Source organism: Phalacrocorax carbo, chromosome 8 (genome assembly GCF_963921805.1).
Source record: "Phalacrocorax carbo chromosome 8, bPhaCar2.1, whole genome shotgun sequence".
NCBI lineage: Eukaryota > Metazoa > Chordata > Aves > Suliformes > Phalacrocoracidae > Phalacrocorax > Phalacrocorax carbo.
In genome coordinates, this window is record NC_087520.1 from 17310252 (window position 1) to 17337492 (window position 27241).

The window sequence follows — 27241 nt, forward strand, 5'->3', positions numbered from 1 at the left end:
TAATCTGGTCAGAACTCCCATTGACCTTAATGAGAGCTGAGCTCAAGTAAGTTCTCAGACCTAAAAGGCTGAGAACAGTATGAGTAAGATTTTTATACGACTGGCAATGGGCATTTCTGACGTAGGATGTGAGTGAAGCTGGGGGTAAGTGGATGGCATCGATTCACACACTTTTATAGATTTATTTTTTTTTATATATCCGCAAACAACATGCACCAATTCAAGCAAAACTGCCAGTGAATTTGGTAAGATTTTTGGTTTTAGTAAGTTATGAATCAAAACTTGCATCATAGTTAAGGCAAAGATTTTTTGTTGTGAGCTAGGTGGAAAAATGTTTCCACCTGAAAATAACCTCCAAAGCAACATAAACACCTTTTTCTCAGTCGTATCCATTCTTTATTTATGGTCCAGCTATCAGTAAAAGGACATTTATTGCCTTATACAGCACAACTAAGCAGACTGCTTCTTCATGTGTTTTTTTCTATTGGTTATATGTATTTTAGATTACTGCATTTTTGTATACCGTAAAGACAAGCAGGTTTCAGTGAGCAAATCTATTAGTGTATACTGAGAAGAAAAATTACTATTATTGATGGAGTACCTTGCAGTGTTTTCTATAAAAATTACCATGATTTTTGTCTTTTTCCTTTGGAGGAAAAAAAAAAAAAAGCCATGATTAATTGTGTTCCTGGTGGTAAATGATTAATGACTCTAGATGGGGATGCATCATGAAGCTGAATGGCAGCAGCCCAAAACAAGCCGTTGTGCTTTGTGTATCTCTGAGAGCAATATGCTGAGCTAAACCTTCTCTTTATGGGGAAAATAAAATAAAGATAACTTCATTTGCAGGCAGGTTTTCTTGGGCATGCTTGTTAAAGTCTTCAATCACTTGTGACTCAAGCCACAAAATTTATAACCAGAACTGAAATTATGGCATACTTTTATCTAGGTTTTTGGATTGTGTCCATCATAGTAACAAGGTAATTAGTTAGTAATATTCATATTTAAAGAAACTGGAAATGAAAATGCATAAATATAATTTAGAAAGGCAAGTAGACTGCAGAAACAGATCAGTATAAATCTGTACCCAGTTTGCCATTGTTATTTTCCTCTGCTTTTATTAATAGGCTAGAGAAGTTAATGTTATGTATGTGCATGCATGCCTTGAACAATGGTACAGGCTATTGGATAAGGCAAACACCATCTGATATCATTTATGAAAGGTCATAGCTAAGATGAGCAACAGTGCAGAACACAGTACCTGGTGATGTTAAAAATAATATTTTGTGTGAGTTCTTGTCTTGGGGGTCCTTTCCTTGAGGCATTAGGCTGTTTTTTCCTTGGTCTCTGGTTCTACAAGTATATCAAAACCACATGGAAAAGGCATAAACCTGACTTATGAAGGAGGAGAGCAGGGATTGTACAGCTTCAGAACAAAGACTTCAGCTGGATGAAAACTAATTCTATTCAAAAACTCAATAGAGAAGATAACCTTGCCTGCAGAGTTTCCAGATGGAGGGGAGATCTATTGAACTCGACTCACTGTCTGCTCACACAAGACAGAGGGAACATCTAACAGTTCAGAAGAATCTTAGTTTGTAAATCAATCCAGAGAACAGACATCCTTGGCACCTGTGCTGCTCAAGTTGTCCCTTTGAATCGTGGCTGCTTCAGACTTGGCATTTAGCAGGAATTTTCCATGTTTTCATTTTGAGGAATATCTTTCAGCCCAGGATTTAATGCAGCACATCTCTGTGCAGAGAAGTCCATGAGGTATGAATCTTCAAAGTCAGACTATTGAGCAGTGCTTTGTGTTATCCAGGGATGAGCCTGCACAATCCCACTGGGATGCCAATGCTTAGTAACTTGTCAGTGTCTTTGCTGGCTGTGGGATTCTCACTGTCTAGTTTTTACATCTTTTGCTCAGTGTATGAGAAAAGAATTTTTACTTTAAATCCTTTTCTAAATGTGCTTCTCTTTTCTCAAAGGGTTCTTTGTTCAGGATCCTGATATTTTCATGTAGTTTGCGTAATACATTTAGTACACGTCAATGGTCAGAAAGATGGTTTTGTGGGGGAAAACCCAGTGAACATGAGAGGGCTATTTAAGGAAGCAATTTTAATAAGTAATAGTACTTTTTAGCAATTTTAATAAGTAATTTTAATGAGTAATTTTTTTTCCTGACCTGGCCTTTGACCTTGTAAAAGTTATGAGGATGCACAGAAAGTGTAAGATCTGCGGGAGCAGAGGTACTCAACCAGTGTCAGGACCTCACCCATGAGTAGTTAAACTTAGGTGTGCTTAACACTTTAACATCAGGGAAAGGACCAGTTCTAAAGTCATAAAGTTCTGAGGTTGTCCTGAAGTAATCTGTTTGTTTTCCACATTCATTTGGGTTCTAAAACGTATCATAAAGGGAACTGTCAGGAAGGACCTGGCATGAGAAAAAAATAAGAGAAGAAAGGGAAGTGCTTTTTGTACGAGCATAGAAGAGAGGAATGGAGAAGAAAAGCTGAGATGTTTGAAGTTTTCATCAGTCTGAAATGGAATATCAAGAAGGTAATGTCAAGAGGACACTTTCAGAGATGCAGACAGGCTAAGTAGAACTGTATTTGAAAAATTAAATGAAACTGTAAAGACAAAACTACGCAGCATAGTTGAAAAAAAAATAAAATCTAGAAAACTTTGTTCTGCATATTGCTTCCTTCAGTTTTTATTCCAGCTCCCCACCATCCTTATGGATAGTATCTAGCAAGAAGAATTTGCCTTCTTTTTTTATTTCATGAGGTTTATTTCATTTCATCTTTTTTTATTTCATGAGGTTTTTTTTCCAGATGTTATTTCCTCCCTGAACCAAATGACTCAAGCTTTTACTGATAATGGTGGAGCAACATCTGCAAAGGTTGTGAGTGGCTATAGGAAGGAGGTTCTGTGCAACAGGTAGATAATGTACATAATTCTTTTTAAAATGAGAATTGGAAGCATTATAGCATGAAATGAAGGAACAGCAGGGAAAGGGGTATGTTTTTGCCCAGGGCTGTGAGACAGGCAAAGCTGTTGAATACGCTATCAAATATGTTTAAGCCTCTGATTGCAATAGATACTATTATCTGTGTTTTCATGCCTTCCATTTAATGCAATGCACAAAAATAATAATAAACCTCCCTCTTGCTCAACTCTCTCCCCACAGCTTTAGAATCTGAGACTAAAAAAAAGGCTTTTCTTGAAAGAGAAATTGGAGGAACAAGCTGTGACTAATTCTCTCTCTCTTTTGTTTAGAAAAGGGTAACACTGTCATATTCAGTGGCAACAATAAAATTCTGATGATCATTTTCTCTTTGGCTGTATCAGACCGCTATGACCACCTAAGGATCCAATGGTACTTGCTAGCCTGAGGTCACTGGAGGCTCCCATTCTTAGTAAAAATACGGGGAAAAAAGAACAACAGAAATCTTCTGCCCAGTAGCATTTGATTAATTCACTACACAGCAGTTCTGTTTTCTAAAGCAGCACTGGCCTTTACGAGGAAGGGAAATGAATCTATGAGCAGATTGTGTTGTCTCTGTGGTAGCTTATTGTCACTTGAAGAGTTGGCAGGATCCTTGATTGCTGTATGAAGCTCTGTATGAAATAGCTTTTGCAGAAAGCTGCCCTTGTATTCAGCTGTTTATCTTTTTTTTCCTGTTATATGTTTGCATTTTTCAGTATATTGTGTATTCAAAAGTGATGAAAGTTCCACCTGCTGTGCCTACGCAAACCATTTCTGATAATGATCAAAGCATATGTATCTACGAGCATCGCATCACAAAAGCTTTTTGATTTCTAATTCTTAGAAATAATAATCTTATAAATAAGGTTACTATTTGAAATACTATGAAGTAAACCTGTCTTTCTGCTTGCTCCTGCATTGGGGCATACGTTGTGTCTAACTGACTTGAATTAGTTACTTCAGTTCCAGATAGTGCTGTACAAATCAAAAGCGCAGGGAAAAATAAGAAGACAACAATGAACCATCTGCCAGCATAATTCTCTCATTTTTGGACACTGCTTCTTGTTAGCCCAACCCAAATCAAAGTCAGCCTCTGTGGTACATACGGATCCAGAGCTTGCATATTTAGGGTTAGTGTCATATCTCTTGTGTTATTCTCTGTTATTAGATAGTAATGTAGTTGCCGTTTGCTCACTCCTAATTTTCAAAGGCATTTGATAAAACCTCTTCTTACTAACTGCAGTTTTCCTCCTAATTCTGTGTCTTTTGCAGTCTCTGTCTTCATAGATATTCACCTTTCTTGGATTACCTGTCTACTTTGGAACAGAGTTCCTATTACTTGTGATCGCCTGAGACTTCCTTCTCTCTTCCCTGCATTGTTTCACCTTAGAAGCATAGAACTGCAGTGGACAGAGAGTTTTCAGTCAGGAGAACATAGGCTGCCCAGCAGGGCTTTTTGTCTGGTCCCTACAGCAGTTCACACATTTCCTGTTTCTTGGTCTCTCTAGGTTATCCCCTTCTCTGCTTTTAGTGACACGTAAATACTATTTAAGCTCTTTAAGCTCTCAAAATGAAAGGTGCAATGTATTGTTATTCCTCAGCCAGTGTCAAAAAGTTATGAAAGGCAAGAAAATTTATCCAGATCTTACATAATTTATCTGATTGAAACACTCAGTTGTTCCTGTAATTTGCCAATCACTCTGATGACGACTTTGCAAATTCCTTCCAGTTTTAGTAAGCAAATAGTAATTTACAGACTGTGTGCTCATATTCCTGCCCTTAGCATTTTCTGTTTGAAGCACTGATATCCGCTTGCTCTTGTCTGCCTTGTTACAGTGCTGCAGTGACACGTGCTCGGGGATTCGCGATTATGCCTGCCCATAGCGTGCTGGTCTCTGGCAGCTCCTGCCTGAGCAGGCACCAAGCCCTGACAGCTTGTAGGTTTGTCCATGCTGGAGGTGATGGTCGTGGGGATTGGCAGGCCTGTGCAGGATGCTCTAGGCCTGGTCATGTTTGTGGGAAGCCTTGTCTGAAGCCAAGCTCCAGCACTTTTGCTCCTCAGGGCTTTTGCTTGAGCAGAGTGAGAGAGAGGAATATGAAACGTTGCCTGTGATCTGGACAACTTGAAAATTAACTGCATTCAGATGCCTTTCTGCTTTTTTTTTTTTTGTTGGTGTGTGTGTGCTTTGTTTTGGTTTTATTCCATTAAATGCTGTGTTCTACTTTTTTTTTTTTTAACCCTGAGAGGCAAAAAGACTCAGCAAAAGTATGTTCAGAAGCTCTCTGAATATAGCAAAACTGAGGATGTGCGTTTGTTGTGCATAAGAATAATTCTCTCTGAACGGAAGGGGGTTTAAGAGCAACAAATCACCTGCAGATTAAATCCTAGACTGAATTCATAATTACGAACCTGAAGTCTTCACCATACACTCTAGCTGAGTGTATATGAGCTTTGGTTTGCATTAATTTTTTTCTGAAGTTGAAGTCATTAGAGAACACAACATGACTGCTATGACAAATAGTAATGGAGCTAAACTCCCTTGTACTGTAGAAATATCTGTGCTGAAAAAGTAATTTGGCTGTACTGTATAATGATTATAGCCCTCCCTTTTCTGTAAGTCTTTGATAGCAATTCAGATCTTTATGGTAATATTTGTGTCAATTACTCTAACCCTTCACCAGCTCATGATGAACACTATGGTGGAGGTTTTCTGCTCTGCAGTAGGGGGAAAGTAGGCAGAATGGAATCCATTTTACTCAAGGAAGCATAAGCTTAACATAGAGCAGGTGGGTCTGTTCGGCAGAGAATATGGTTCTTAATAAGAAAGTAAATTGGTGTGACCTAGTTAAAAAGTTTATTTTAAGGCTGTGCCTCATTTTATTTTTAAGGTGAAGTAGTCTTCAAAAAAACTAAACATCTGAACTGCTTTGTTACCAGCCAACATCCTTATTTGCTATGATGATTAAAGAGGCAATGAAAAGAGGGAGAATAAATGCTGAGTCACCGATGCAGCTGTATCACTTAGGCAATCCAAATAACATAGTTGTCCTAGATTCCCTATGTAGGCAGAGTACAGAGCAATATAGATTCCTCACTTGAGATCTGAGTTGTCCTCTGGAGGATGTCTTCATTAGCTACGGCAGAAAGCTGAGTGATTACTCTTGTAACTCAGATACCTCAAAAACTAAGGTGGGACAGAGGTTGTTCTCTCACATTGCCATTGCGTGTGTTGAGAATAAGCTGAGCAGTGCTTACCAGAGATGCAAAGTTAGCACTTTTTTGTGTGTGTAGTGGTCACTTGAATAGGATAAAGAAAATAATTGGGAGAGGCATTGGCACGAAGGGAGCTAGTCAGCTAAGACCAGTGCAAGAACGTTTGAGCCTGCAATTGGACAATGAATTTTCATCTGAGTATTCTGGGACTGCAGTGGTCTCCTGAGGTGTTACAGCTTGATGGGACAGTTCAAAATAGGCTCCTATATACAAATTCTTAGCAAACTGTGGATTCAGTGGCTGATAAACAAACAGATCTTGGATTATCAGAGGTGAATTAACAGTAGAGCAAACCATATAATGCTGCTTGGATGTGGAGTATATCTAAAGGGTTGTCTTTTTCATGAAAACTGGCAAATATCTGGATATATGGCCATTCCTTTTGCAACATTTTTTTTTCCTTCAAACATTTATGCAGAATGATCTTGTGTACATCCAAAGGTTTGTGGAATATTTTTTATTAAATATAATTTATAAAATAGTGTGCTTCCCTGATTTTTTTCTGTTCTATTTATCAAAAAAAAAAAAAAAAAAAAAAAAAAAGAGGAGGCTACGTACCTGCACATTTTTTGCAATAATCTGCAACAAGCAGAAAGGCCAGAATGTGCCTGTGGAGTATTTTGGCTTTCTTGTGTTCTGGGGACATAAATTAGGGTTTTGGCAGACTTTTCGTTGTGTGCTGCTACCTCTTTTTCATCGTAGTTGATGATTAGCTTAGGCAGTTATTGTAAGCGGTGTTTAATTAGTGCTGCAGAGGAATAGAGACTTGTTCAAAATATTCTCTAGGGGTTTCTCAAGAAGACGTTTGCAGGGCTCTGACTGCATTTGTTTCCAGTAGGACTGAAAGAGTTCATTGACACTGAAACTACTGAGTTTATTACAGATATTCCACTTAATACTGCAAATCAATATATAATATAAAAGTCTTTGGAAGATATGAACTATTACTTCTCATTGCTTAAGAGAGTACTATGGATTAATTTATCTGAAGAGCCCATGCCAGAATTGCTGCATTATTAAACTAGTGTAGGAATAAGGAGATGGAACTCTGCATCCTTCTTTGCTAGTGCCATACAAAATTATTGGCAGGAATGCTAGTTATAGGTGTAATTTCTAAACAAATGAGATGTGGATTCCAGGGTTTGAATGAATCATGCAAGAAAATGCCTCTTTGTGCCATGTTGCATGAGTCACAAAAGAAAATTAATACTCTAATTCTTGTATCAGTTAGGACTCTGGCTAGTTTGGCAGCTTGTGGGGTTTGAAGGTTTACTGTGTTAGGTTCTCCGCAAAAGCTGCTTTAGTTTCTGTCTTAGATTGTAAAGATAGACAGTAAATCAAATTGTCTTTAATTGCTGTACAAAAACCCACAGTATGAGGTGACTAAGTTAACACTGTATTTATTTTCTGGAGTTCCCAAGTAATTTTGTGTTGACTTTCTGCATAATAATGCTGGTTCATAGCACAGTGGTGAAGCAGAGCTCCTTGCTGTATTATCTGTCATCTCTGCTCAAGTACTTGCACTGTTCTCTGTGTAGGCAATGAATACTCTGCTCGATGCTGACTTTGTTCTTTGGGCAATGGAAACCCCTTACTCTAAAGAAAGTGATTATTTTATTAAAAGCGTAAGCATTGACCTTCACTGAAGTCCAGCAAAATGTTCTGAGTAACCACTGCCTCTCATTTGTGAAGCCTGCAAGAACATTTGAGATGTGACTTTCAAAAGCATTCTCCACTGGCATAGCTCTGCAGACATTAAAGTCAATGGGAGTTTTATTTCAGTGGGAGCAGTCAAGCCAAAACTGAATGCCCTGCTTTATATGTCAAAGTTGCAGGAATGAGTTACAAGAAGTAAAGCTGTTTGACATAATTCAGGATGTGAGAAAGAGAGAATGCTTTCATCAGCAAATTATGTACAAATCCAACAAATATTATGCCAGAAAGCAAAATAACAAAATACTCCTGTTTGCCATAATATGTCTGTAGTAGCATGTGTGTGCTACCTTGCTGTAAAAGTGCAGCTGGGAGAAAAGAAAAAAAAGAAAAGCAGTGGTAATTACAGCTCGTCAGTGTAAATGCCACCAGCATTAAAGGCCACTGGGAGCTGAAATCAGGCTCAAAGGGAGCTTGGGGAGCATTTAATACCAGAGCCTGGCCAACAGCTCAGAATCTACTATTATTAATATGAGCTGCGGTATTTCTAAGATTGCATTTAAATCAATGGAACAAACCAAAATGGCATTTATACTGAAAGGAGACACCAGGAAAGAGAAAGTAGCTACTAAAAAGCAGCACAGATTGGCCATTCAATATATGGTGGAAGTTGCACATCCTTCCTGGAAAGAGCTGTTTTGCAGTCCTTTGGTAGTGTTTTCTGTCATATTAGTTCTGGTTCTGAATTCGCCCGGGCTCTGTTCTTGTACACTAACCCCAATTGTACTCCAGGGTGTTCCGGCAGTTGTAGCATAAAGGATGACCTCTTGTATCCAGCACCTTTTTGCATGGGTGGAGTGGAGAGCAGCTCTCCGTGAACCTTCAGCTTGTGCTTCTCCATGCTGCTTCCTCTCAACGCTCTTCTCTCTTTGGCGCTGCCTAACTCTGACTCTGGCTGTTCATGGGGTTTTCCTTTGTGCTTGATCTAACCATGTGGTAGAACAATACAAATTGAACATGGTTCTGTCAAGCACCATGGAAGGCTACATACTCCCTGCCGCATGGCATGCTGGGATACTTCTGCTGTTTTCAGAAGCATCAAAAGGTGAGAGATTCCCCTTTTCTCACAGGAAAAATGAAAAAGGTGAAGTGTTGCTTAACCAGACTTCCAGGCACTGCAGAGGGGAGCCCTAGTGATGTTTGCGACAGACTTTCCAGAGGGCTTGCATGCAGAATAACCATTTCTAAGTAATTAATCTGTTTAATTGCTCTCAGAATGAAGTTAGGCATCTTGTTGATTAATATGATTCAAGGGTGATTCCAGCCATACCTACAGAGATAAAAAATCATTTTTGTCTTCTTACCTTATAAATAATGTAAGCTACATCTCTCTATTTGAGCTGTCCAGTGCGTCCTTCTGCTTGAGGTACACTTTGGATACCACAACTGTAAAAAGATGCCTGCTACTTAATGTAGCTCGGGACCTGATCTGAGCAATCTTTAAGTGCTGGCATTTAATTATGAAGAAGTATACTGCAAAAGCATTTCAGAATAGTCTGCAAAGCATTATTGTTTATCTCTTGAAATGACATGGGTAACATGGCCGGTATGAAAACAGTATTATCCAATAGTTACATAGCACAAAGCTGAGTCAGCGTACCCAAATGGGCCATTGGAATGTTTCCCTGGAAACATTCAAAACCCACTTGGACATGGTCCTGTGCCCCCTGCTCCAGGTGTGTCTGCTCAAGCAGGGGGGTTGGACGGGATGATCTCCAGAGGTCCCTTCCACCCCCTGCCATTCTGTGATTCTGTGGTTTTAGCTTTGACAGCTTAGGTAAGATCTTTACCATACTTCTGCCTAACTTCCCCCTCTATGTAGAGATAATTTTACCTATTCATAAAGGACTTTGAGCCTCATACAGAAGTTTTCTTACACAGAAATATTGCCCCATCTTGCAAATTTGTTATATATCTGTTGTGGAGCCATCAGAAGAAGGACATCTGAGATTCTTAGATTTTCTCTGTAAATACTGATAATAATTAATACTACCAATGTGAAGTTATGACAATCAATGTACCTCCTTTTTTTCCTGAAAACCTATGAGAATTGTGACCTAGTGGTTACACGAAGAAGTAAATGTCAGGATTCCTGGGGTTTTGTCCACATTTTAGACCAAGTGATCACTGCGATGATGTTTTTGGTGCCAGATTTTAGGCAGCTGGATCCACCTTTCCTAGAATGGATATAGCAGGTCAGTGTTCAAGCCCCCATTGAGGCAGCTTGATTTTTTTCCAGAACAGATCATCCAGTGCTCCTTTTAAGTCCTTTGGGCAAAGCTAAGTTTTAAAAACTGAAATCAAGTTTGCTAAACAGTGCTTAAAAAGAAGAATAGGACAAAAAGGTATTTGTCTCTGTTGCTTATTTCCTCCATGTTAGTATTAGAGAGACACCTAAAATTTTTGAGCACTTGGAAATGTGGTGCGTGTTTATCTCAACACTGTGGTTTATAGAATGGCATGCGTGTTTGTTTTATGATACTGAGGAATTGCAATGCCCTGGTACCTGATAGTGGTGTCACATAGGTTGTGAAATGAAAATGTTATCAGAGTAACTAGCAATTCAGATGAACGCAGTTGCCCACAGTGAAACACAGACCTTGCTGTTGTCTTGGCTACGCATTTTACAGCAAACTTAATTATTTTTAATTTTGGAAATTATTAGAAACTCCCAGGTCATGTTTTACATCCAGCCAAGCTTCACAGAGTTTTCAGCTACAGTGCACACATATTTCCAAGTATAATAAAATGACCAAATGGCTGGTCTGGAATAGCAAAATGAAGCCCAGTGGTTCTTCTGTGCCTATTCTGCATCTCTTTTCCATGGCTTTCCACAGGTGATCTTACAGCATGCAAGAACTATTAACATGCTTGTGACGGTTAATTGTACTTCCTGAATCCTGTCATGTTCACTCAGAGCCCTGCAGTAGTACACTGATAAAGCCCTGTGTGTAGAAATGGATATACGCACTTAAATACTTCTGCAAGCAGATGGCTGAATTTCACATTAGTATCCCATATGGGAATATCTTAATAGAGCAGCCACCTGTTCAAGTGATCTCAAGGCTCAGGTCAAACAGTAAATTTTATCTACTCTTTGGCAGGTGATTCCTGCTGTCTAACAGTCTAATGGATGACTGAGTACTTGCTGAGCATGTACATGCTATTGATTACTTTTGCCTCCCTGCTTACCTGAGTAATTCTATTTAAACTCATTTAGAAGAAAAAAAAAAAAAGAAAATTTTTTTAAAAGACAGAGAAAGAAAGAAAAGTGTGAAGGTGTTGTTTGCTCCCTTCCTTGCCTTCTGAGCTGAGAGGGCTTCCCCCATTGCAAATGGGGAGGCAGTGGACTGATGCCCAGGCAAGATCAACTTCTTATAGCTGATGGAGTGTGGAAAGTTGTATGCCATCAAGTGGGTGAGACTGCCAAGTCACAATGTGGTAAATGTACTTTATTTACTTTACAAGAAAGCTTGAGAGAAAACCAAAAGCTGATTTTCACCCTCTAATGTTACATACCCCTTTTTCTCCTTCATAAAGCATTCCACTTACTTTCCCATCCTTCTTTTTTCCCATAGGAAGATGAATCTTGTACCTATCAGTAGACTAAAAATTATACTTAATAAATTTTTGCTCTGTGTAACTTCATGACGTTTGTGATTATTCTTTCAAAGAAACCCTTCACAATGAATATAAGTGTTTCATCAATAGTTAATTTGGGGATTTCCAAGGCACTTTCTGATCACTGAAAAATTTTGCTGTTTTTCAAGGCATACTGTAATTGTGGCAGTTTTAATAAACTCTGATCCTGTTAACTGTTCATCTTTGGCATTATTTTGAAGGAATCATAAACAACCAAATGTACTGTCTCATAGCCCTAAGAAAGAATGGCTGTATGTTTTTGTAATCAAGCCACAATACGCTCGTCACTTGATATTTTAGCCTGACTACCAAGCTGGAATTTTTAGGACTGGAAATCAGCTAGGTTTTTCTGAAAAGGATGAGTTTAAATGACGGTGGTGTGGGGAAAGGCTTAGAGGGTATTTTTATAATACTTTAAAATGCCCAGTGGTCCTAATATTTTACATGCTGTGCTGTCAAGCTAGAAAACAGTAGCCAAGTTTCACGTAGACGTAATTTACAATAAGCATGATAACCTGCAAAGTATTTAGCACCACAGAAGTGGTAAAGTACAAAGCTGTATGTGATGTTTCTCATAGTCTAGTTCGGAATTACAAAACTAAACTGAAGTATGTCTGTGGAATCAAAATATTAGATTGCCTGCAGAATTGCTTGCTTTCACTGCATAACCCTGTGGAGGTAATGTGCAAAATAAATTAAAATAATAGTGGGTTTAGGTGTCTTCTTTTTTCTTACAGAAAATAGTATGCGGTCATAAAATGAGTAGTGCTGTATTATTCAGTCTGGGAAGGGGAAGCAGGTGAAGAATGTCATCAAGTCTCTGAAAACAAATTTCAGTTCAGGTTTAAGTTTTTATTGATGATTTCAGGTTCTTAAAAAACTGAACTTGCTCAGCTCATTCCTGAGAAAGCCTTACAATTGACTTTTAAAACTCTGGAAAAGTTAAATACTTCTTGGTAGTTATGATCATTGGGCATTACACAAGGTTCCTGAGACAATTCTGGTGCTTCCATTATGAAATATGAAGTGAGTGGGCAGGTATTGCATGGCAGGGTCTTGGCAACACTTTACTTATATACATACTTATTAATACTCCCGGTTCCTTGAAGCACAGAGATCAAGTTTCCAACCTGCTGTTATTAAAAGAGAAAAACCAAACCTGAAGAGGACAGATTAGTTTACTGAGCCTAATTGGGAAAGCATTTCATTAGAACGGGTCAAAAACCTAGTCAAAGAGGTCTGGCAATCATGGTATAATGGTACACTAGGGAGTGCTTCTCACTAAGTATGGTCTACCCATTCCTTAATTAAAATGAAAATGATTTAAACTGCTATTACTTTCCTCTGCTGTTTGTTTAACATAGTTAATAAATGTATCTAATTGCTGGAAAATTGACAAGGTTCTCTCAAATAGTATTGCTCTTGAAATAACTCTAATAGGTGAGGTCTGAAAATTTTAGGCTTTTTTATGACATCTTTAAAAATCCTTTGTCATTCAAATGTACCAGGATAGCTCCTGCTTTCATGAGATCCCTTTTCCTTGTTGCTGGACTAAGTTCCTAATGGGAAAAAGTGACTTTGCTAGATGTCCTTTGAAGCAGACTCCAACAACTAGTTAGACATTCTTCAAAAAATACCTCAACAGGTAGCCTTGTTAGACAAGGATTTTATCTATTGAGGGAAGAGTGAAAAAACAGAGGCTAGTCTTGGGAGTAATTTGAAAAATTGCTGAACAAAAAGCTTTGGCAACAATTAAAATTGTGTGCAGGAGCTGGGAGCTGACAGGAGCCAGTGTTGAGAATAGATTCCATGAAATCTCTGATTGCTACAGTTATCAGGAGCTGTTTGCTGAAATATATTTTCCTTTTATTGCAGGATCAGAGGATTACAGAAGTAAGTTCACCGGGAAGTGTTTCATGGACCTTGTCTGCCCTGAGAAGTGTCGCTGCGAGGGAACAATTGTAGACTGCTCTAACCAAAAACTCACCCGATTGCCCAGTCACCTTCCTGAATATACTACTGATCTGTAAGTGTTGGCTCTCTAAGATGTGCTCAGCAGGGCATGTTGGTTTTCCTAGTTTTTAAAGGCTGTAAAAGGGACTCAGACCAATTCAAGGCACCTTCTGCTTTAATCCCTGTGTGACAACGGGGAAGTTAATTTTATTTCAAGGGAGCACAACTCTCTTATTTCCTTAGCATTCAGGCCCACTGTGGGGATGAGAGAGGAGCCATGGCCCTGTGGATCAGCTGCCTTTTTATGTCTTCTTGAAGTGTTGACCTATTATGTGGACAAAGCTGTATGGTTTCTTTCCATTCTACCTTTGATTCCTTTGTCTTTGCATCTGGTCATTTTTATTTAAGAAAGGGATTAACCCTTTTGAGTTAAATCTGTGATCAGGAACTCATTCCTTCTCAGCAGTGCCTCTGCTTGGGTGAAATGGCTCTCACTAAAGGTAATGTATTGTTTAATTATGAGTGATTTTTATGAAATTTATTTGCTTTTAGAGATTCTTAGGAATTATAAACATACTGCTAAAGAGAGTGTGAGAAAACATATTTATTACTTAGTAACTTAAGAATCTTGTTCTTTTGTTATATTAGTAGCCCCTTCAAACACAATTCTCTTTTTGTGTTAGTATTCTATTTAGACCCCCATAAAAATTATTGATCCGAAGTTAAGACAGAAAAATAGGAGAGAGAGATATCTAGAAACACAGCAAAGTCTCTTATTAGGAAAATGGAGCTACATGTAACCAGGGAAAGAATTTTGCGTCAAAGGCCTGCCAAGGCAATAGCCTTTCATTAATTTTAAAGACCAGTAGACTTTGATGGGAAAGCATCTGAAATCAGATCCCTTCTATTTGCATGGACCACTTCTCCAATTGCAAGCAGAATGCATGAGGGAGGTTTAGTCACGCAAAGAAGGCTTTTTAATGGTTAAAGTTAATAATCCCTTATCCTGTGCACTGAAAGAAGGCATTCTGACACTGTCCTTTGGTATTACACTCTTAAAGGCATCCTGAGGTTTTACTATAGTTAGTCTTCTATGTTCCCTTTTCTTCAAAGCTAAGCTCTTCTCACTCTAGGAGTCTGCAAGAGATGGCAGATAGTGTCTTGCTTAACAAAGGTCATAGTTCTTTGTGTGGCAGCCCTGTATGTCACAAAGATATTTTTACAGACATCTGTGAAGTATTAAATGTCTTTTTGTTTGTTCCTCTCAGGCGTTTGAATGACAATGATATTTCTGTTTTGGAAGCTATTGGACTCTTCAAGAAATTGCCCAACCTCAGAAAAATGTAAGTTTGAGTCGCTTGCTGGAATACATGCTGCCTTGGATTATAAGCAAGGAGGAAGGGATAATTTTTTTATAGTTTAGTACTGCAGTAGCAGACATAACTTTTTAAATGTGAATTTAAGGAAATTGAATGAGTTGCATGTTAGCTGGACAGGCCCAGTTAAACCACAGTAACAGACGAAGATCTCTAGGCTGACATTTCAGTATTCTTTAGGCTATATTTCTTAAAGTCTTCAGGTCATGGAGACTGAAGGGAATTCTGTCACAGAATTTATTCAGATGTATGTTTATTGCTAGAGATGGCTGCAAAGTTTCACATTTTGATTTTGTCTTTTGAATGTATTGCGTGACTCCAACTAGTGTGATTGTTTCAAATAGTCAAAGAAAAATAATATTACAGGATACAGATTACAAAGCATCTTCCTTTGATCATTATTGTTTTAGAGAGGAGAATCAATTAGCTAATTTAGAGATCAATCATTCAAATATCTGTATAATTCTGTTAACAATCTGAGTCCTGGTATTGTACAATGTATATATTTAACAAGAGCTGTGTTTTGGAAAGAGGATAATATGGTACATACCTCCTGATAGTCTCTAGATAGATCTTTCTGAAGTTATTTAAAGTTTTAAACCTATGGCTCCATTGCTAATGTCTTATCTGTTTACTTTTAGTAAGACTTTATTGCTAGAGTCAAGGTAATTTAGGGAAACCAACCAACCAGGCTTTCTGTTCTGCATTCATTTCACATGGTTTCTGCCATCTGGAGCTTCCTGGCCATTTGAATCCATGTAAGATCTCAGGGGCTTTGGAGACAACTGCAGTGGGATTCTTATGTCATTTTTATTTCTGCAAGTGTTTCAGATGCAGCAATGCAGGTTTGGGAGTGGGGGTTGTGTTTGTGCAAGTACAGGCCACCAGACTTGGGGAATTAATCATATGCATTAGCCTGATATTTTATGAATCATCCATAAATTGTAGCTGCAGTCCACTTAGAAAAAGTTGTTGACATTGTTGAAATGCTCTGTTGTCTATGCAAGCAGGTGGTAAATGGGAATGAAAAATGCAGCGTATATAAAAGTATACACAAATAGGAAAGCATTTGTCCTCATCAAACCTTCAGGATTTATGTTTTGAAAATTGGAGAGGTGTGGTAGCTGGAATAATTTATATCATTTTATTTAAAACTTACTATAGCCAAGTTACGGTGCTGTCCTTCCTGTTCTCATTAATCACTCAGGTGGGAGGGATGCTTTGACAGGGCTGTATTTTTATGCCTAAATGCAGCATGAAACAGTTATGAGAGGTTTTTTTAAGAGTTTGTTTCCTGTGAAACAAAAAAATCTTTCTGCTCTGTTCTTGGCAGGCAATGAGAACTAAGGTGTACAGTTGCAGTTCAAACAGATGGCAAAAAAAAGTAGTTGTGCCCTACACCTAAATAATAGGCCTCTTCCCATCATGCAAGAAGGGAAATGTAAGGAAATACCAATGGATGGGATTGCTGCTGCTAATGGTCCTAATGCAGCAGCTCTGTGTGTGTGGCAGGAATTTGATGCATGTGCTCTTCATTAAGTCTTGCTGCTTACTGCTGCTATTTAATTAAGGAGGAAGAATATTGATCAACCCCCCATTTTTCAGTGTGCATAAGAACAAGAATTTTTACTGTTATTTGATTGGTAGTTTTGGCTCTGTCTCATCATATGCCTTCTCTGTTCAAGTGTTAAAGGCAAACAGCAGGTGGAGGAATCTGTCTGGAAATTGTATCACTTCCTAGGCTTGAGAAAACAGTTCAGAGCTTTGCAGTGGCAAGCCATAAGCCTAAATCACCGTTTTTCTCTTTTTTTTCTTTATTTAATCTCTGTAATTCTCTTTCTTCTGAAATGAATCTGAATATCTAGAATCAGGATGTCTGACTGGGCATTTGAATGATTGCCGTCTGATTGTCCTTCACTTCAGCTTAAGACTAGTGAGAGATCCATGTCAAGGAAGTTTGCAAAGGAACTACTTTAAGAGCATCTCATTTCCACAGTGACTAGTAAAGCTCCAGCATAATTCCAGAGGTAGAGGAATTAGCTCTTCCTTCCTCTTGACAGATGTTGCATCTTGGTGCCTCCTCATCCTACATTATGCTTAAGTGTAGCTTTGGTGTATAACATAAACACTCCGAGGTGGTCTGTAAATTGGACTTTAAAGAGGATTCAGATTTTGCTTGCATTCTAAGTGTACACTCACATTTGTTCTTTTGTCACTCAAGCTCCATCAGTTGTCCGTGTCTCTATGCATGTTGTTGCATATCACAGTCTCTTGGGTTTTCCAATAGGATTCTAAGGGAAAGGACTCATAGATTTGGCATTGATATATTAGCCTTGCTCCAGTGTGTATATGTGAAAATAGTCTTTAATTATATATTCACGTGATAATTTTCAGTTGGACTCTTGTCCTAATCCCTTGCTAGGTTCCTCATCTCCTGATTCAGCACAGTTTCTGTTCACACTGTGTTTTGCCTCAGTGTAAGACCAGTGTCCTGTCCCTCTTCTCTCTACCTTTCTCTAGCCACTGACAAAACTCCTGCTCTTCTCACTCAGGCTTCCTTCTTAGCCCTCATGCACTCCACTGCATTGCCTTGAGCTGTTTTTATAGCCTTTACAGATCATTCTGGGGCTCCCTCTCTATCCAGGCAAGGACATTACTTCTTAATACTGCCTGGAATTGGTAGAGTAGATACTTGCATAGACAAATGTGCCCAGTCCCAAACTTTTCACAGTCTGCAGCTCTGTGTCCTGCACTGTCTTGAGAGACATGGGAAGATGTCATCTGAACAAGAACCTGAAGTGAAAAAAAAATCTGGAAAATTAGCTCCTAAAATTCAGATTTTCAAAAAATATATATCTTGCAGTCTCCTTGGATTGTGGCAGGAATCTTAAATCTCTTTGTTAAAGACTAAGGATTCAGCCAAATCCTAATAGATTTTCACAGGGAATATGTACTCTTTGAATAAAACACCTACATGGTAATTATTAATTAAATAATTTGAAATAAGAATTTATTTGAGTGTTTCAGGCTTTTCACAAAAAGATTATCAGGGTTTTGAGACATGAGAAAATAGTATTTTGGTTAGCTTTATTTCTTGGAATAGGTGAAATTCCTTCCTTGTTTAAAGAAAGAAAAATAAAACAAAATGTATCTAGCTCTAAACATGAAAAGGGCATTTTGACAGTTCATTCAGTTAAATCTTGCCAATGTTTTGTAGTTTTAAATGTTTTAAAGTAAACATTAAAAAAAATGGGAAGTATCAAGGCACCTTTGCAATAGGTGGTACTGCCAATCCCACGTCTAATATATAATTAGCTTTTGGGTGTAATTTGTCTGTAAATATTCCTCCTAAGCTGAATATTATTGTATGATGTGTCACCCTAGGATTTAATACATTTTAATGCAAAACAAAATAGAATTCTTGATATAGAAATGTAAAGGTCACAGATCCATAATGCAAAGTTGTGCCACATTTTATTTAGGAATTAAACTCCTAAGATTACCCTGCTGGTTTTTAAAAGGTTAACATGTCTGCATGTGCTTTTTTTCTAAATCAACTTCAACAAGTAGTTGCAAAATCCCATACACATAATGCTAATTTCATAACCTAAATTTTAATCCATCTTTATATTTAATGCTTTTTACAGTAGAATAAAAAGGTTGATGTAGATTCCTGTAGACAGATCTAATCCAGTCAAGAAGTAATTTACTGGGTTGTCCAGTTGGTTTTGCAAAATGCCTTGAACTCTGTGTTGCTTTCATTGTGTTCTGACCATATACCTCACCTGATCTTGCAAGTGTAAAGGTATGACTTGCCTCTGAAGGCTAAAGTCACATTGCAGCGACTTACAGGCTCCAAGAACTATGTTGCTAGTATTTTGCAGGGCGGTTAGAAAAGTGCAGTTTGAATCTGCTTGAAGCCCAGGAGAAATACAAAGATGCATTTCTGAGCTTCATAAGAGTGGGAGCAGCTCCATGACTTGGGTTTTTGGGGGTATCCTACCCACGTAAGATAGAAAGGCTCCAGGACCTGCTGCCCTCCAGCCCTGGGAGCTGGAAGGTTCTGCCTTTCGTAGAGGGGTATGTTGCCAGTGGGAGATCTTCTTACTCAACGCAGCAAGATCTCACATCAGGGAGGGGTGAGGGGCAACACTACCATTCGCAGAGGTAAGGTTTTGACTCTTGTGGAAGGGATCAGTTCTTTGCTCACAGCAACTCCCAAATTCAGCGTGAATCAAACACTGGAGACCCCACGACTCCCTGGGACTACCTCAAGTTGTTAATCAGTGAATAAACCCTCCAGTGCTTGGGGACTTCCATGGCAGTGGGAGCCTGGAGGGGTCTTCTGGACATGGCAGACAAGTTCAAGCTCCAAAACCCCCTGGGTACCTACCTCAGTGGGAGCAAGGAGGTACACTTGCTTGCTGAAATGAGATGCTGACCCATAGGGAGAGGCTGCAGCTCCTAGGTGTCAGCTCCGGAGCCTGCCAATTTTCCAGTGCCTATAGGAAATCAGTGGGACTGGCCATTCCCACAGCTCTTTCTGCAGAGAAAAAGATCGCAATGAGCTCACATTCAAAATAAAAAGGTGAACTGCCATACTTCATGCACTGCCAGGGAGAAAGGGGACTGACCTCTTCTCTTGGAGAACAAAACCAATAAAAAATATTTACCTCAGAAACTGAAAGGGACATCTGACAGTTCATTCTGTTAAATCTTGCCAAGGTTACAAAGTGAACATAAAATAAGGTCTTATAAAAGGAAGTGTCAGGCTGTCTTGGGGATAGCTGGTACTGCCAACCCCACCTCTAATATATAATTGCCTTTGGAGGCTGAATTTGTCTGTAAACATTTCTCCTACGCTGAATTGTATAGAGTGTCAGCCCTGGATTTAACACATTTTACATGCAAAATAAAATGGAATAATGATAAATTTTGCAGACTAGAAGTCACTTTGAGAAACAGACTCTCAAGTTTCTTGGGGAGGTAAAAGTAGTTTGTGACCTTGGAAACAGCTGTTACCTGCTGTTCTTTCCCCTAAGCATAAATATAGCCATGGCAAATGAGGTTGCAGTCATCTGTCACTTTTTATACAGAAACGGACTTTATTTTCTGGAAATGATATTGTAGAGAGTTGTGGTAAATGGCATTTGGGCTCAGCATGTGCCTCCCTTTTTTTCCAGTGAGGCCATCAGTCTGCTCTGCTGAATGAATGTAGGAGTGCCACTGGGTGTACTTTACTGTCTGTAGTATTTAAGACTTTCAGTGCCATCCTGCTTCTGAGAACAACTCACTCTGTAAAAGCCAGACAGACTGTTGGTAAAAGCTGTGAAACCTTCTTAGCAAATATCCTTCTTCCAGAAGACTGCAACAGTGTTGGGATTTTCCTCCTAACATATACTTAAAAATTCCAAACACATCACCAACAGAGAGGAATGTTCTAGGAAAATGCCCACTCAGAAGAAGCTGTTTGTATGATAAAACTATAAGGTTCAAGGTGAGACCAAGCAGAGCCTTTTTAGCTCTGCGCTCTGGTGGTTGTTCTTGTGGGAAGGTCTGTCAGTAGCGCAGCAATGAATGGCATGCTGGTATGTTAAAATTGACCCAGCAGGTACAGCAGGATGAATGGTTCTGTTAAGTCTGAATAGAATCCAGCTTGTTCTGTGTTGGTTATAAGATCAACAGAAATAATATTATCATAAACTTTAGCCATAAAGTAAATAAAACCTGGCTGAAAAGCGAGCTGTGTGAACAATGTCACCTTGATAGCTTCCTTAGATCTGTTCATTTCCTATTCGCAGCTCCACATAAAGTAAACCCAGGCTTTCTGAAAGTTTCTTTTGACCTCTTGCCCAAAATAAAAATCTGGATATAGGATTAAATGTTATCACCAGGGTAAATCAGGGAGTCCTTACGGAAACAATAACCTTTCTTGAGTGACCAGGTTGCCTACAGGTTCCCATTTGGGTCCTGCCAGAGGGCATAGGTATCTTGGGAAATGCTCATTTTATTTTCCACTGTCTTCCAGTATTTCAAGAACAAATCCCTATAGAATCTTAGTGCTGCAAGAGGATGGGGCTTTTCTATCAGAATTTTTTTTCTGATAAAAGAAAAAAGCCTCCTTGTCAAGTGCAATGATCATATATGAAAGATTCTTTTAGTGTTGGGAAGGATGGAGTAGATCCCTCTGAGTTGCAGAGCAGGCAGAAGTTTCATTGCTTTCATTTTTTCAAGGTTTGTATCAGCTGATTATTTTTCCTGGTAATTCTAGACTGAAAAGTATGTAATTTCTTATGTTTATTATTCTAGTAGGTCAGACTTTAAGGAGGATACTTTTTTATTTTTGAGTGAATAGGAACTATCCTCTACCTTTTTTTTAATCCTGTTGCATTGTGATAAAGGAAGCTTTAATTCAGGTAGACAAATAAAGAAATCCAGGATGGCAAAACATCTGTTTTGACAATACTCCAAGCAGGATTGCAGGGTAGTCGTCTTTACCTGTTTTTTATTGTAAAGCTTGTCTTTTCTATGCCTTGCAACTTTGATTTCACTATGGCATTTAATCTTGGATTTTCAAACTTCTGCATGGGAAAGTTATATATAATGGCTGCCTTCTGAAACTGCTAGCATATTTTTGGATAATTTTGTGTTGTTGAAATGATCAGGCATTATTAACTCAAATGAGTGAAGTTCCCTATCTACAGGAGCTCTTTGGCAGTAATTAAAATTCAGATGGTTTGGATTGCATAAAGGTGCCAATTCCTTTGCAAATTATGACCAGCCTTTTTCTCCAATATTTGCTCTTTTTTGCCTTGAGTATCTAATCATCCATTAAAATTGAACCCATTTTTAAATATATGTGATTAAATATCTTTTAGATGGTAAAAACTAACTAATAAAACTTTGTAACTACCAAGTACAGGTCAATCTGCAATCTGTGAATTGAAAGTCAAAGTCTTTGTGTATTGTAGTAACTCACCCTCCCTTCCTACTACAAACATTTACTTATTTATTCATTTATTTTTGTGCAAATATGCATCATGGCATGAATTTTACCAGGAAAGGGATCACTGGGAGCAATTATTTATGCCAGCATTCAAAAGAGATGCTGAGCTATAAACATTTCCTCTAGAGAAATAGCTGAGCCCCAAAATTAAATGCATATGTCAGAATATCCTTCCTTGACTTGCTTTGACACTGAACATAAACTCTTCATGTGAGTGTTAGCACAAAGTACTAAACTTCTGGAAAGCATGTAAGTATTTCTATATGTTTTTATGTTATTTTTGGCTGATTGCTGGCATATTCCTATTGTTTCTGATCAGAGAATGCGCAAGAGGTGATGGGCCATATGCTGTAGGGCCCACTATCTGACAGTTGTTCAGCAGATATAAACCAGCATACTCAAGTTTCCCACATGAAACATATCTCCAAAACTCAACTTTTTTTTTTTTTATTAAGTGATGACTTCTGCAAAGAGTGAGACCCACATTATTTCTGTCTGAGGCCAAGCTGTCCTGTTGCCATGTCTTCTGTCAACTTTTATCCCAACAAGATTGCCTGTTCTTCTGAGCAGAGTAGCCCAGGTGTTAATCTGATAGTTTGTCATTTGTTTTATATCACCTGGAATTGGATTTCAGAACTGTTACTCATGCTGCCTGTGTACTGGGATCTTTTCTGGAATAATGTGCTCTTCAGTATGAGTAATAATGTTGGAATTTGGCATCTTGTTGGGAGCAAAAGCGTATCTTTTACTTTCTCTTTTTTGTTGTAGACAGTAAAACGAAGAACGGTGTTTCCTGTCATAAACCTAAACAAATATTCATCATACTCATCATAATCTATACAGGGCATCATAGGAGATGCTTGAAGGACTGAGGCCCAAGGTTTTAATGTGCTTAAGGCTTTTAATATAAGTGTTTTAAATAATTAAATGCCATTTATTTTTATGCATCTCTAATGCTTTTATCATTCAGAAGTTTTCTATCCACTTGGTTTTTCACAAATATGAAATATTCAAAAGATTAATTCTGCATTTCATCAGAACTTCATTTGACCTTGTTGATACAAGTTGCCTAATGTTGATCTATAAGCAAACATTTTGAGACTGTATAGGCAGAGTAAGTAGAAAATAATGCTGTATATTGCAGTAGCTGTGAATTGAGAATTAAGTGATACTAATTTCATTTTGAGGGGTGGTATTAAATTTAAATGCCTGGGAGTTCATGAGTGCACATATTAAAATTTGTGTCAGATACATGCAGTCACAGTTTTGTGTGTTACTCCAGTGTTGAGTTTAAAACAGTAGAGGTCCTGGTACACTAAATAACAGTGGTCCCTATTTCAGTCTGTGATACCTGTTTCAATAGTATGGTGAAATTAAGTGATTCTTGCTAGATGAGCACCCAGTCCCAAGTCCATAACTTCGTGGACACAGATCAGATGCTAGAAACCCCCATTTATTGTATCCCAGTGACCCCTGTAAGCAAGAACGACATGAGGTGTAAGAGCTGGTAATTTCATTAATTTAAATAGTCTTGATACATCTGATATAATTGTGGTTTTGATGAGTGAAGGAGAGCTATTTGTAAGTACTGTAGGTATACTTTTGAACTTGAATTACAGTCTCTCTAGATAACCACTAAAAGGCACATATTCTCCCTATCTCCTCCTTCCAGCGTGATGACATATGTTTGAAATAAAGCACTAATAATTTTCTTATTTGACTCCTTGTATCCTTCCAGAAATCTAAGCAACAATAAGATCAAGGAGATCCGAGAAGGCACATTTGATGGAGCTTCAGGAGTGCAGGAACTGATTCTGACAGAGAATCAACTGGAATCAGTGCATGGACGAATGTTTAGAGGCCTCACAGGTCTAAAGACATTGTAAGTGCAAAGACCTGACTTTCACTGTTCCTCTGTCAGTTGAGTGGGAGTGTTCAAGTTCAGCAATGCCTGCTAAAATATCAGTTACTAGACAAGGACTTCTAAGGCAGGGCCTGGTATCACTGTCATGAAGTCTTCAATATATTTCTAGTCCTGGGTAGGTTTGAGATTTATCAGGTTTTCAAGAATTTCAGGAGTAACATGATGGTGAACCTGTCATGGGTCAAATTTGGGTACTTTTAACCATTTAATACTAATATTATTTTGTTATTTCCTATGGGAACAAGGCATGTAGGAAGATGTTTGCTATTAGTCAATCTTCCCACTCCACCTCCACCCAAATTGGAATTGTTGGTCTGCTTAAACCAAACCTCAGAGTAGGCTAGGAGCCTAAAAGATTTTTAATATCCTCCAAGCTATATGAAATCAGTAGGTAGAGAGAGAAGAAAGAATCAAGGTATTGCTGCCACCAAGACAGGTATAGCTAAGCAACTTTGAGGCAGGCATAACCAGACTGTTACAGGTCCTGCTGACAGAGGGTAGCTGGCCACTTACTGCACCAGGTGTAGTAGCTAGCCACAGCATCCTCTTTCTTGCCCACACCAAGTACCATAAAAATTATGTGTGAGTATATTATTAATATTAATATATATTAATAATATATAAGAATATATATTACTAATATATTATTAATGTGGTTGGGGAGAGTGTGAAGGAGACAGAGCACAAATGCATAAGAAATCATTTTGGTATTACTTTTGTGCGTAGACAACCTTTGTAATTTATTTCTGAGAGCGAATGCTTATTACATGTTATTACATATTTTCATGTTAAAAGTTATATTGGAAGAAGGATCGCAGACAAGATTTCAAGATGGCATCTAAACCAATCCATCCACCATCCTGAGAAGCAGTCAGGGACTAGTCTTCTGGTGACAGCAAAGACTCATGCCAGACCACGTATATGATCTGTACATGAAAAATGCCTCTCTTGCATAGTCTTCCCTGCTGTAGAAAGAAAGTACTTGGCTAGGTGGATGCTGTCAGTAAATAGACTCTAGAAATCAAAATGCCATTTAAAATCCGCAGTTTATTCAGTAGTAGCAAATACTTCTTATGTTGCTAAGTGTCATGGCACAATTACTTCAGTCCTTACTCAAGTGCAAAAAGAAATCCAAGTTTCACTTCAAGGACTGTAATGATGAATAGGGAACTTTTCTTTTACTTTTCCTTTAACATTATTTTTTTGTGGTTACAGCCATCTGTTCTTTCATTTAATGTATGCACTGTATTAAGGGATTTGAAAATACTGTCCATAGATACAAAATTAATTTTTATACTGTAAAGCAGCCTGTGGCAGTGGACCTAAACAAAATTCAGCATTTTTTTAATAAAAAGATGCTTAACATTCAAGCTATCTTGCTGACCTGACCTACATTTCCCCCCTAGCTGATCAAGCAGTATAAATATACACAGCATGATATGAGGATCTGTAAGTATGTTTCCCTTCAGAAAGGGCACACAGTGCATGCTGAACCATGATATGAAACCAAAGGTTTTGGTTTGAGGGACATATATTTCTATCCATTAAGTTACTTTCTTTGAGCATTAAAATTGTGGTCTTTTAAAAGAGGTCACATTAGACAGGGTCATGGTCAGGTTTTTAAAAGACACTATGTTTCCTGAAATATAATAAATAGCTGTGCAAGATGTATTGGCATCTAAATTCAGTCATCACATCTTGCAGTACTGCTGCCTGGTACTTTACATACAGGACTGAGAAAATGCTTCCTATTGCTACTAAGCCACCAAGGGCCTTACTTCTCTTATTTACTCCCCTATTAATTTTAGAGCTTTGGGTCTTGACCTGCCTTTCAGGCAGCTTAGTACTCCACATGTAAGGTGTTTGCCTCTGTGCCCTGTGACTTTTTTTCTGACATAGTTTCACCCTAGCTGCAATACCAAAACTATTGAGACCGTAAGTGGCTGTGATGGTAACTGTACATAGAGAACAGTAATGCAAAAGCAATGTCATGTCCAGGTCCTAAACACTGAGTATTTCTGATTATACTGTGAATTTCTTCCCAGCCATATCTAATCTCTCTTTGGTGTTTTTCAAGTATCTATTGATGTAGTATCTAAATGCCCAACTGGCAGATACCAATCTGAGATTTAAATCCAGACTTCTAAGGGACTCTGAATTTTCATTGTTCACTGCATGAATTTGATACCAAGGAGTTAACCCTCCTCAGTTTGGAGGATCAATTCACTGGAACAGCGGCATGAGCTGCATATATTTTGTGGATTTTTGGTATTACACTTTAATTACTGAATAATTTTTCACATAAGTAGGAATATCACAACTGTGTAGTGATGTTTAGAAACCCAGATGTTGATTGGCATGCAGTGTAACAAATACCATGAGCCTTTTTTACTACAGAGTGAAACAAGATACTACACTCTTTCAGGTTAATTAGGCTTTATTGTCAAGTTCATTGTTACCATAACAACTCGGAGACATGTATCTTCCAAAGCACTAATTCATCTAGTACAAGCACTGAGCAAAGACCCTTTTATAGGATAGTTACTGCTTTCTATCTTGTCAATTAATGATTATAATGACATTTCAGATTTTGTGTTAGGTGTGGAAATCTTTCCTAAGCTATTCCTTGATTTCTGCTGAGGATGCTGTTTCCTTCCATACTTTTGCAGTGTGAATTACAAAAAGAATTCATAATAGGAATAGAAGTAATGCAGCTAGTATTGTTATCATCACACATTTCTGGCAATCTTTCTCAGTAGATCTCTGAAATACATCTTCACTTACTCTCAGATATTTACTAAATTAGGACTTTAGTGTTTATATCATGTTTGCCACTGGTCATAATTTTAATTGCATACTACTTTCAGATGTGGAGCTCTGATCAGCCTCCAATGTTGTGTGGAAGAAATGCATTTTAAGTTCATGAGACAATGTTTACATGAATCTGGCCCTCCTTTAGCTGTGTTGTACTTCAGCAGTCAATAGAAATAGAGTACAGTGCTTGCCAAAGCAGCTGTTGATGCCGTAGCTAAAGGACTTCCTAGCCTGAAATTGTACCCTCTCCCAGTAGTTCCTAATTCCCTGTTTTAATGCTTGCAGGATGCTGAGGAGCAACTCTATCAGCTGTATAAACAACGACACCTTTGCTGGACTGAGCTCAGTGAGGCTTCTTTCTCTGTATGACAATCACATCAGTACTATCACCCCTGGAGCCTTCAGCACATTAGTCTCTTTGTCTACAATGTAAGTTATCTTTTTATGGTCCGAACACATCATGATGCTGTTATTCCGTGTTTTCCTTTTAAGAAGACAATGTTTGAGTTTCAAAATCCAACTACTTATTGTTCATATATGGAAAATCAAA

General features: G+C 38.2%; 1 protein-coding gene across 4 annotated transcripts in view; it reads left to right on the plus strand.

The window, feature by feature from the left end:
* SLIT3 (slit guidance ligand 3) overlaps positions 1–27241 on the plus strand; it is a 547888-nt gene that overhangs the window by 403918 nt on the left and 116729 nt on the right. For all 4 annotated transcript variants that reach the window (XM_064458932.1, XM_064458933.1, XM_064458934.1 and 1 more), the window contains 4 exons: positions 13494–13644; positions 14840–14914; positions 23692–23835; positions 26977–27120. In XM_064458932.1, the coding sequence (XP_064315002.1) occupies positions 13494–13644; positions 14840–14914; positions 23692–23835; positions 26977–27120 (514 nt within the window). The remainder of the gene's footprint in view (positions 1–13493; positions 13645–14839; positions 14915–23691; positions 23836–26976; positions 27121–27241) is intronic.